Source organism: Aulostomus chinensis, chromosome 15 (assembly GCF_037954235.1).
Source record: "Aulostomus chinensis isolate RoL2024-O1b breed Wild chromosome 15, RoL_Achi_v1.0, whole genome shotgun sequence".
Classification (NCBI taxonomy): domain Eukaryota; kingdom Metazoa; phylum Chordata; class Actinopteri; order Syngnathiformes; family Aulostomidae; genus Aulostomus; species Aulostomus chinensis.
Genome location: NC_141334.1, coordinates 6,920,839 through 6,933,535, shown reverse-complemented (window position 1 = coordinate 6,933,535; position 12,697 = coordinate 6,920,839). Strand labels below are relative to the sequence as shown.

General features: G+C 41.2%; 1 protein-coding gene across 2 annotated transcripts in view; it reads left to right on the top strand.

Annotated features, from left to right (window-relative positions):
• Positions 1 to 12,697, top strand: part of pdlim4 (PDZ and LIM domain 4) — a 64,862-nt gene that overhangs the window by 36,696 nt on the left and 15,469 nt on the right. For both annotated transcript variants that reach the window (XM_086179396.1, XM_086179395.1), the window contains one exon: positions 5,982 to 6,063. In XM_086179396.1, coding sequence (XP_086035522.1) covers positions 5,982 to 6,063 — 82 coding nt within the window. The remainder of the gene's footprint in view (positions 1 to 5,981; positions 6,064 to 12,697) is intronic.

Here is a 12,697-nt window from a genome sequence, read left to right as displayed (position 1 = left end):
AGACCTGTAATTTTGAGTTGCTGCCGATGGACAAATATATGAGTCCACACGTCTGCTGTGAACCAAAATTACAGTGCGCTGGATGCATCTGAGCTTGAGGGCTTGTGTAAGGCAAGAACGGCTCTTTGTAAAGTCCCTGCATTTATTACTTTAACAACCCCCATTTTTCATAATTCCTATTATGGAGCATTTTTAAGAGTGTTCCCGATCGTGGGAGTGGGAAGTTGTTTGTGCGGAATTTGTTTCCTCTCAAATCTAATTATGCTCTCGTTTATGGATCCTTCAGGCTTTTATTTTTGACGTCATTAAACTGTGCTTTTCAGAATGTATTTTTTCTTGTCTCAACTGCTTTGCCTTGTCTCCTGCGATGTCTTCTCTCTCTGCTTTTGGCAGAATATCTTTCCATTTCCACTGGATACTTTGCCAGTTGTCAGTTTTATATTGTGCCTTTTAATCAAAAAAACATCTTGTTACCATATTACATGCTGGGCAACTGGCACTATGGAGACTATTTCAGTTCAATATGATGTCTTGTATTAATTTATTTGCTAAAATGAAGATTACAAAGTAAAGAAGGTCAAGGAAAGGGGGGGGGGGGGGGTCCACTGAGGTCACAACTTTAGCGGAGCTTTTCATTTTCCATCAGACCTCCCTACTGATGCAGGCCTGTCAACACTCCACCCAAGCTACTTGCTCTTAGTTCCTGGCCTCAGCGATCAAACAGGGAGAGGAAAAATGGCCACTTCCACACACGCTATGCTCACTGTCATGACTGGACAGACATACAGGGCTCATATTGTGTGTGTGTGTGTGTGTGTGTGTGTGTGTGTGTGTGTGTGTGTGTGTGTGTGAGATGTTGGTTTTGCTCAGTCTGTATATCAAGATTTAAACATACATGAGCCAGCTGTGGAGGAAAACATCCTTTTCTTTCCGCTTTCCGGATATTTCACCTCCCTCGACCCCCATCTGCTTTCACCCTCTCCAAACCTTAAATCCCTCTCTGCTCATTCACTCCTCCATCTTTTTATATCTTCTCTCCATCTCCCTGCCTTCCACCCTGCCCTCACCTCCCTGCAGTTTTCCCTCCCCCTGCCAGAGCTTCTTGGAGAAAGCTTTGCGGTTTGCGGAGGCCTGAAAGGCAGATGGTGGTTGGGATGTGTGTCAGGCTCTTCGGAAAGAGTCCTGCTGGGGTGGCAAGTTAAATGTGCTGAGAAATCATGATGCCTGAGCTTGTTCTCTGACAGAAGAACGCCCTGCTGTCATTCAATTTTACTTAGTAGAAAAGAAAGTTGAGGGTGCGATCCAGATGGGATTGTCGTGGTTTGGCGTGTCACAGTTTCAGTTCACCCAAACAACACAAAAAATAAATATTATCAAGGCTCCACCAAATGAAACCAAACTATCTGCAAGTTTGTAAAATGTTGCATTGAGTTTTTTGTTTTTTTTTCAGACTTGATTGAAACAAGTTGATGTCAGTTTCAGTTAATTTAGTCAGTCTTATAGCTGGATAACAGTTTGCATTCCATAGGTGCTTCGAGTCCAGTGAATGCACACTGTAGGGTTAGCGGCCATATTGTTTTTGCCCTGATTGTGGATGTGGGAAGTTTAGGAGTGAATACGCACAACTGGAGATGGAAGAAATTGTGAAATTGCCCATTTTTAACTCACATGACTGACCAGCTGTTTCTGCTGCTGGCATCTTGTGGAATATTCCCAAACATTGTCTCCTTCTCTTGAATCAATCAGTGATTACTGGTACATGAGTGTAGGAGGCCAAGAGTCTTCTTCAATTTTTAGCAGTTCTTAGGACAACAGTATGCATTGGGTTCCACACCATTTAATGGAAACATGCCTAAAATGTGACATTTTTGTTATAACTCCAAAGATCATTTCAAAATTTCTTACTAATTAAAATGAAAACACAACTATTGTCTCAAGTTTTGGATTGGATTTAAGTTTAGAAAAGAATGGATTGAAATTTGATAGGGGGTAGAGAAGAGAGGCATTTGGGAGGATGGAAGGCACATCCGGGGCTGAGAGATGAAATACCAATGTTAAACTGTCTGGACAAATCAAATCAAAACACGGAGGAAATCATAAAAGAACGTCAAACAAAGGATGGAGAGTCAGGACACTGGGGTGGAGGATCCCCCCCCCCCCCCCCCCCCCCCCCTCCAGACTTGCTTTGACTCCACGACCTGTGACTCACTGCTGAGGAATTATACACAAGGCTGCATGGGACCAAAGGATCAGAGAACTCCAGCAGCGACAAAGACAAAAAGAAACCTCCAAAAGAGCCGACACACACACACACACACACACACCCCTGCCCTACCATCCCCTTTATCCTTCTCACACTCTCCCAGAGTCTCTTTTTTGTGGTTATTAAAAGCACAAACCGCAATGGAGTGTCAGAGCTTGAGTTGCAGAACTGGAGGAGGGGGACGCCACAAACGTCTCCCCTTCTTCCAAATCTTCCATTGTCATCAGGCATGTGCTGCTTTTTCCACATCACCCCCTCAGGCCTTCTGATGAGACCCCCATAACTGCTGATCAACCTCATCTCACATTACAAAATAGTACGGGAGCAGCCCTGGCGGTGTTTGATGAACGTTCTTTAGTTTCAGACGGGTTTGATGGAACGATGCAACGTGGCAAAAGTCCTAACTTTCGGCAATTGATTTTCATTCGTCTGTCTCAAACACGGCTACCTTGTTCAGCCAAAGTACATTGCTCAAAAAGCCAGATCTTCATAATCAGGAAATTAAATCTGGCAGGGGGAAGTCATGCACGGGAAAATATGACCAAAGGAAAGAATAGAAAAGTTCTCCTGATGATCTAAGAGTTTCTTTCTCTGTTCTGCTCTTTTTATGTTTGTCTTTGCCCCCATTCCTAGACAGTTGCTAACTTATTCAGAATTTTAAACTGCCGGTGTTATCAGATTTTAAATATCCTTTTACTTTTAGAATAGCCATGATCATCCAAAAATCTGTGGCTATGTGAAAACACAGCAACTACGATAACATATATTTAAGAAATTATCTCCTCATGAGTGACCTCCTCACCCTCCGTCTTTTCTCCTCATTTTCACGTTTTCTTTCCATCTTGTCGATACTGTTATGAGGAGAAAGGGAGTAAGTGGGTTGAAATAATCTTTGGCACTCTAAGAATGAGCCTCTTGACCTTTCTTCCATTTATCAACTGAATCTGTATTTTATAAAAGCAGAGCGCTGCTGTTGCAATCCTCCACATAGCGAGGCAGAACAGAGGAGGCAACATCAAGGACAATAATTCCACTCCGTCTACAACTGGACATGAAAAATATCAAGTTTCCGACTGACTCACCGATCATGGTTATGTGGTTGATAAATCATCAAATTTGAAAAGGTATTTCCTGGATAGATGGAGTTTTACTACTCAGACTAGATTCATCCTGAGCCCAGACAGAAAAAGAGAGAGATAAGCAAAGTTAGGACAGGTTAGAGATGTGATTAACAGTAAATCCATGATAGATTTATATATAAATATAAATTAACCTATAGTTACAATGTGGTGTAATAGTGACAAATGAGGTGTTGGAGGATCAGATTTGAGATAATTGCTAGATTGTTTTATTATTTTTGTTACGAACAAATATGGGTTTATACTTCCAGAATTCAGTCCAAAGAGGGAAAAGAGACGCTGCCTGGGAAGAAAATTCTCGCTATGTCCAAGATTGTTTTTTTAGGGGGTAGAACACAAATTCACAACATGCCAAATGGAGAATTTTTAGGAAATATTGGCATCACAGCGGGGGGCATGATTGCTCAGAGGTAGAGTGGCCATTTAATAACCGAAGGGTTGCTGGTTCGATCCTCATTTCCCCCGCTGACCATGTCGAAGTATCCTTGAGCAAGATACTGAGCCCCTATTGCTCCTGATGGCCCTACAAGGGACTGGTGACCCGTCAGCCTGGGACCTTTTCTGGACTCATTTTACTCCTGTCTTATACCAAAGATGAAAATATTAGAAATTTGAATTACAACTCCAACAGACATTTTATCATATACATCTTACTGTCAAGCAGAAGAGAGCACAGTTAAATGTCCCCGATCTGCTGGTGTGCAGCAGGTAGTTGCTGTCCTCCCATCATGTTCCATTTCTTCCATTTCCATTATGTTTCCACTCTGGAAGAAATATTAACAGTAGAAGATTTGTCTTGCTCAACTTTGAAAGTGTGACATTATGCGCAGTTGTGTGGATGATGCCTCAAAAACCCACCAACAGTCATTTTTCAAGTGAACTGACGTCCCTCTTGGGTCTGACCTTCAGCACAATGAGTGCCGCAGTGTGTTGCTCTGTTGGTTCTTCTCTCACAGTTTCCACTCATGCTTTTGCCTTCACATCTCCATTATTATAAATGCATGGTAAATTCCATGTCTCTGTCTTGCACTTCCAAAATGTCAGTTCAAATAAGCCATTTCCGTCTGAACTTTCACTCTTTCAATGGGCTGTTTGTGCAGTAACCATCGAAACCAAACAATCTATAAACATGACGGCTCTCTGTCCCAGGATTGTAGGGGAATCGGTGGGGGGGGTTGGAGGCGGTCATCCTACGCAGTAACTACTGCTCATCCACCAGACACTCGGCGCCTCATAAGAGTGTCCTTGATAGCAGCACCTCCACCGCTCATATCTGAAGCATTGCCTAAACTCAGCGGTGCCGTGCCAGCTGCAGCCTCATGACCTCACCCCCCTCTAGAAGCTGAATGCACATACACACACTCGTGGGTTGATGTCGCAAAGACATAGAGGGAAAGTGGTTGAAGAAAGGCACACATACACAAAGACAGCCCTTTAGGCACTGACATCCTGAGGTTACCCTTTTAGAAGCTGGATTCTTCTGTTTTTACCACCATGGTAACTCAGACCTGCCGGGCCAAGAATTCCCCTCTGATGTTTGTTTTTTGTTTGTTTTTTTATTTTATTTAACATGCTACTACTTCAGCTTGAGCATGAAACATCATTGCAACAAAAAGTTTTAACAACTGTTGTAAGGAAGAATCAGTGGGTTTTTAATGCACGATTTGCCTCAACAAAACATTTAAATTTTAGCCTTTTAAAGGAAGGAATAAATCATCTTGGGCTTTCTTGCTTAAGTCCTCACGAAAGCATAAAAATGATGAACAACTGCACACATGGCTGTTAGATTGCTTGTGTCTAAAACAAATAGAAGGAAGTTTGGTTTTATTCCAGCAGCCATCAGACTCGTGTACAGAGATGATCAAGTCAAGCAGTTTGATTTCTTCAACTCTGCCTTCATGGTGTTCATCTGGCCACTGCCATTCATTTCTGCGTGTTTTATTTTCAGACATTTTTTTTAGATTGTCAAGGGAGACAAATATGTCACCTTGAGGTCAAATATTGCAACGTCCAGTTGTAAAGACTCAAGCAGGTATATTAGATCCATTAATAGTTTGTTTGTTTGTTTTTTCAAAATGATGTCAGGTGTCACTCAAATGGATTGTGTTCTTATAAAAAAACTGGAAGGCTCAGCTGGTGGACTTATGATGTGATGACGACTTTGTCTTCCTACCAGTGGGAGGAGACCAGTTAATAATGTGGAAAACCTGTCATATGTTTAAATCCATACACACACACACACACACACACACACACACACACACACACTACAGTATATGATTTGCTAACTGCAGCTATGTGATTGTTTTGGCACGCTGAGGCACCGCTGGTATTAGGCAGCAGTGCGTGGGATATCATGAGAGGCTAAAAAAATCATTTTTCCATCTTGACAGTAATTCTTTCAGGATTAAAGTAAACTGTGTCTTTACTTTCATTCTTTTTCAGTTTCTTTTCAAACTTTCACACTCTGAAATAAGTATTTTATGCACACTGGGAAAAAATGAAGTTACTTTCCCAGAAGATATGGTTGCATGTTGAAACCTTTGCTTTCTCTGACACTCATGCGTATTGTCTTTCAGGTTCGGAACAGGAGACCGAGTGTGGTCGCCAACGGTTAGCGAAGACGGCAAGACAAGCCCGTACATGGAGCCTGACTCACAGGTAACCTTGTTTTCTCAGGGTCGACTGAGGTCACAGGACCCGCTTTGAAGTACATGTACACCCACTGGGACACTGTCAGGACCATCTGAATTTCTCATGACGCCAAAACAGAATTTGGCCGCTGAGATTTTGGTCAGGCTTGGGTTTAAAAATACTTAAAAAATTACTCACCAGCCCACAAGTGAAAGCAAGAGCTCCATCAGTGAAATCAGATGGGGAAGCCTTTGGTTTGCTCCGGCCTCGTGGTGAGACAGGCTGGACCCAAAGATAACAAAACATAAAAAAATAACGGCTACACTAATGGTTTTGGTTACTTCATCTGAGTGCCATTTACATTTGATATAAGCTGAATAGATGGAAAGAAGTTAAGATGCAGATGTTAATACACACATATTTTACGGTAAAAGAAGCAGGGTAATGTTAACAAAATGCAGCAGTTGATCAACATAAGATGTAACAATGCAGTATTAAAGAAAAAACAGTCCCTCTATTGAACCCATAAAATTACATGGGCACAAGTCTCAATGGCAGATATTTTGAAGGAAAGTCCTGCATTAACTGGATAAGACAAATAAGATAAACTTAATTATGATAGTCAACAATAAAATTTGGCGGGTCATCCAAGATTTTCAAAATTCTACACATCTGTAACTGTCTGTGGGTTGGGACATTGTTTTCAGTCCCCTGTCCGTCCATGAAAAATCTCAGGAATGCACAAAGGAATTTCTTCTGGCCCAAACATCCCCATATAAATAAGTGATAACATTTTATAATAAAAAGGTTAAAGGTCACCTTTACTATGACATACAGCTGTAGTAATTATAGTTTTTTTTTCCCCTGTCTTTTTCCTCTCCTCAAATCCAGAAATTTCTGCATGTGATTTCTTATGTCCAGTGAGAGCAGCTATAATATGATGCTGGTTAATAGACTTCATTTGCAATACTTTATTGAAAAGGACATTTTTTAAAGCCCAAGAAAAAAAATTTCATTCCAAAAAATAATGTTCTGATTAGTTGAGAGAGTCCACAGACCTCAGCGAGTCCTGTGGTTCTCAGACAGATACCTCCAAACCACAAAATTATCTGCATGGTTAGATCCCAATTGAGTTAAAAGACATACGAATTAGACCCGTTCTGCTCATTCAGTGTTTAGTGAATGATTCAGAATAAGACTTTTTTTTTTCTTTCAAATTTTAAATATTCAATGTAGCTGTTATATAATTGTTATGTGAAATACATTTAACAGTCCAGGTGACCTAAAGTCACTTCCATATCTCGGCAGGTGACTCAGCAGTGTCTGATTTTATGTTCAAGTCAGTTCAGACTGGATTTGGATATTTGGATAAAAGAAAGAATGAACAACAACCTCTACCTTTAACACCTCCTTTACAAAGCTGTGAAGCATCTGGGGGCCAGTTCTGGATTTTTAGATCAGTGCCATGTCATTAATATGAGTATAAATACCTCATACTGTAGACATGTTTGACGGTGGAGAAAAGTCAGGGAGACACAGGGAGAACATCCAAACTCTGAGCCGAAAGGACCTGGAACAGCCGAGAGGTGAACTTGCTGTGAGTGTTAACCACTAGGAAGTAGCCAAATATACAGTTCCCTGGGTGTGAGACACAGTTTTATTCCAGGATTTTTACATCATAAACAGAATCCTGGGAAACCGGCTCAACACTGGCTCTGTAAATCGCATGTACCCTATCATATTATACTTCAGATAATGCGTCCCTATGTTCACTGGAATTGTTTGGAAATAGTGCCTTGAATGTTCTCCAATTGTACCATCTGCCAAAAAGATATTCAAGGCATAATGACCTCAAGCATACGATCCTCTTCAGTTTTTCCAGTGCTGGCAGGCCAACAGGTTTTGGAACATGGACAAAAAAAGAGGTGTGTAAGTGAATGTGCACACAAATGGACTTTGTGACTGAAATAGACTTAACAATGAGCATCTTGTCGTGGCTCGCACATGTGGGAACCGACCATTTGTCAAGTTATTGTCATGGCAGTTGTGGAGTCGGGACCTATGTGTGTATCTCAATGCTTATTGTGTGTGGCAAACACACAGGGAAGCTGTAGGGAAATCAATCTGTCCCATCATCAATGGGGGCACGACACCTGACAGCAAAGGATTGTTTTTCAGTGACAAAACTGAAAGAAGCTTTGGTGTATTCATCAGGGTTTGTGTTCCTGGGATGAGTTCTCATGAGATGATTGATCTTACCTGCCTGGGGTACTTTTGCTCTGAAATTCCCAGTCAGTGTTTTGTTGTTGTTGAATGAGCCTATCGCATGTTTTCATCGTATTTTACATCATGGCCACGTTTCTTATTTCTGATTGGCTGAGGGAATTAAAACTTCCCCCTCATATTCGACAGTTAAACACAGTTTAAATGTTTCAAATGTTTAACTCTAGGTTTTTTTGGGAGACATGGATTTTGTACATCGTGAATGGCATTCATTTTTCATCTAATAGCTGAATGTTATTGCTTCAATTTCATGCCGCATCACCAGAACTGAAACACGCCTAACTATTCGCCCAAAAGAAACATATGACCGTCAAACACGGGTGATACTTTGCACAAAACCAATCGCACTTCCCTTGGGATTCATTCTGTGCTTAATGCTTTATATTTTTGAACAAACAAACTTCTAATTCACTGCTGTATGTAAATGTGATTCCATGAAAAAGAGACACACACACAGCTGGCCATAATAGTCCAAATGTATGTATGGATGTTAATAGCTGTAAATATGCATGCCATATGACTCCATAAGTGCACCCATGTAAATAAAATATGCTTTCCCATTTCTAATGCTCACCAGGTGTGCAGAACTCTGCTTCAACTGTCTTCATCTCACAATATGAGCACCAGCTTGGGTCTTGCTTTGATTAACGAGAGGAAATACCCAAACTAACCGAGAGGAACCATCAGCTACAGCCATATATATAAACACCGACAAGCATGACAGGAGGGCTTTGCGTGCGGGTAATTCGAGAGCAGTGAATCTGTCTCGCTCATGCTCTCTTCTTTCCGACTCGCCGCTTTGCTTCTCTCTGTATCTTCTGTAACATCTTATCTGGCCCTTCCTCTCTCCCTAGCTTAAGTCGAACACTGTTCCCCGACCTCTCATTTCATGAAATCAACCTGGACGGCTGGAAACCGCCGAGTCAGGGCCACTTTCGTGTCACGCTCAGGTGGATTCTTCTTAGCAGAAGAGGAAACATCCGCTCCCTGGGGTCCAATAATAGACCCAGGTTCTCTTGTCCTTTGTTCCTTTTGTATTTAAGTAACACTTGGAGGTGTATGCAGACCTAACTATTCACACACACTGGAAACAATAAGGCCTGTCTCTCACGCTGGCTGAACCAAACCTTAACTGCACTATGTATCACTGCTGTCTCACAGTTCCTCCAACGATGAGCAAAAAAATAACTGAGTCAAATTTCTGGATTGGGATGAGAGCGAATTTAAGTTTTGGTTTTTTTTTTCATGAAGGCGTCTGTCATCCACAACTTGCCTGCCACAACGACTGTCAACATCTGCGCATTATGACTCCAGCTGTAGCAGCTCCCTTTAGATCACAATGAAAGATGAAACCAAAGACACACGCTAGGGCAAAAACAATTATCATCTGGAATAGCATGACAGATTTTTCCAATGTACCCTTGTATTCAGTGGTGTCTGTATGTAACAGATTGATTCCAAGAATATAGCAGAACCGTTTTTTTTTTTTTCTTTTCACCATTTTTGCCAAATGAACTGCTCCTGAATAGATTCAGATCCCATGGGGGCCCTCTTCATGACCTAATGCATTTATCATTTCCCTTTTTATTCATAGACTCCTTGTTCTTAACCAGTTGGCGAAGCTGGAAAATTCCAGGCTTACTTGTGGGAATAAGCTACTGAACAGGAAGTGGCAAATGGAAGCTATGAAGTGTTTCCTTTCACCTTGGGAACACTGGACGTTCTTGTAAATGTCCACGAGGAAATATTTTTGAATTTAAGTAAGCCCTGTACCTGCTACTGTTTTCAAGGGAAATGTACCATGTTTACAAGAACTTGTTACCAAGAAGGAGCGGAAGAAATCACATTGGCTTGTGTACCTGTTTGTTAGCAGGATATCTCAAAAACGAATTTATGAATTATGATACAAATTTGATGGGAAGATATTGTGTTATTACTCACAACAAGCGATTAAGTTTTGGAGGATCAAATTGAAAATCCTGGATCATGAAGACTGTTCTAGGCCAATGGCAGGATGCAGATTAAATGAAGTCCACCTGAAATGGTTGAAAGAAGGTATTATAAACCTATTTTTAATAAAATGGTCAAAATCTTTGAAACATGTGAACATATTTTGTTGGTACCTGTTGAGGCAATGCATTTTGATAAGAGAGATAAATGTTAAGATCCCAGAGATTGTATGGATTGTGCTGCAAAAGAGCAACCTCAGGCAAATGATCGGGATACATATTCTCTATCATCTTTGTGAGAGATGTGTACTCCCTGAAAGCTTTTAGTTTGTATTTTAGTAAGAAAACCAGCTGTCATACTGTACACCACTTCCTGAAGTGGAAATGATCGATAAAACGGCATGGTAACAGTGTGTTCTACTTGAAGTTGGAATTTCTAATTTCCTAGTTGAAAATTTCAGCTGGAACCCTCCCCGAGGTCCATCTCCCGACTTGGAAACTCAGGCAGATGTGACAAACCCCAAAATGCCTGCTCTGCACATCAGCGATGTGAAGACTCACTATATTGTATATAGTTTTAAGCACTTGTGTCGTTCGCGTGTCACAGTAAATGAGTTGTGCACAAACTACTGTTTATCTTTTATATGCCGACATTTGAACAGCTTAGATGTCTAAAATGTGGTGGTTGGTTTTTGTTTGGGTTTTTTTTTGTGTACTTTCACCACTCCTTTTACTGGAATGTGGTCAACCTGGGAATGAGGTCACTCCCAGTTCTCCCCTGGGAGATTCAAGGTTAAATGAATAAGTACAGCAGTGTGAATGTGTGTGAAGCTTTAACCACCAAATTCTACCGACGTTTGCTCTCTCAGACGACAAAAGAGTTGCTATCAGATGCTTCAGACCGCTTTCAGATGTCATGCTAAAGAACTGGATGTGCTTTTGGCTTTACTGTATATCATCAAGCCAAAAGAAGCACTCAAAGAATCCGTAGCGCTACTGAAGAGCTTTATCAATCCACCTGCTGTTTGACTTCTTTATGTAGTCATTTAGTCGCTTTGCTCCGCTCCTGACCTCGTCTGGGACTTCTTGCATATCTGAGCAGCCTTAGAAAAGATCATTGCTCAGGAAAGTTCCTTTCATTTTGGACTGGATTTTTTTTTCTATTGCACTGTGACATTTAAACAACATCTTCATCACATTGTCACACAGACCCTTTTTTTCCAGGTGTTTGATGGAAAACTATCTTGTAAATGGTTTACTCATCTTACTTCAAGCATTCAGCCATTGGTTCTACTCTTGGAAAAGTTTCATGCATGAGTAAAGCAATACTATCACTTTCAGCTTTTCCTCCCCTAAATTGCAGTGTGGCAGCTACAAGAAGGTGGGAATGGCTTATTGCTCAATGTCAAAGCCAAACAGAGCTTTTTGGCAAGAAAAATCAGAATGACTGCACGACTGCTAACCTGTTATTAAAGCTATAGCAGTTGTGGCCAAGCACGATGGCCCTGCGGAAAGAAAGTGGCATCGCAATGCGGAAGTTGATCACGCGTCACAGAGGCTTCCTGGCTTAGTCCGAGAACTGGCAGCTGAAGGCGAATTCTCCAAATAACATTAACAGGAGGTGACTGAGTCAAAAACTTAACTGGAAAACAAAAACAATAGTAAAAACTTTAAAGATTTCAATAAACCAATGTTTTTTTTATTTGTGGATTAACATTTACACAATGACAAGTTTTCATAATATCAGCCTCTAAAGGGTTTAGAGTCTTGTGGGTTGCCAAAATATGTTTACTGGGTGCTTTTACTAGCACTTAATCCTCTCCCATGGGACCTCAGCCCAGTGAAGCAGACCTGGTAAGTCTTTCTAAAAGCCCCACATTCATTCACACAGCAGGCCTTTTAGATCGCAGACCTCTGACCTCTCTTATTTAGTTGTTTGTGTTCACTTATCAGCCAATAATCCTCAGAAATGTCCAAATCAGTCTCTGGGCTTTCCTGATGGGGCCCTCCCTGCTCTGCTCGGCTGTCAGGGGGCTGAAGGGCCCAGAGAGGCTGCAACCATCCAGGCGCCGTCAAATTTAGACCATTCTTTTCCTACTTTTTCCAGGACTGAAGGATCCATCAGTCCAATATGTGCTGGTTTTGAAAGGTTGGGAAGATAAGCAACTCCAAATACTGATGTTTTGTCTGGCTGATCTTCATTTCCTAACTTAATTTCGATGAGGTGTCATGAGTCCTCAAGGATCTGCAGAGACTATTCATAAAGCTAAACAGCTTCTTGAAAAGAAATAAAGTCAGCATCTTAGGGATATTATGCACATCTATATGTTTCTGTCTTTTTACCATTCTTCAGCAGTCTGACAAAGATTTAGAGTGTTTGTAGAGTACTGATCATACAGCTGGATCAAGAGGAGTTGGATAATATTGAA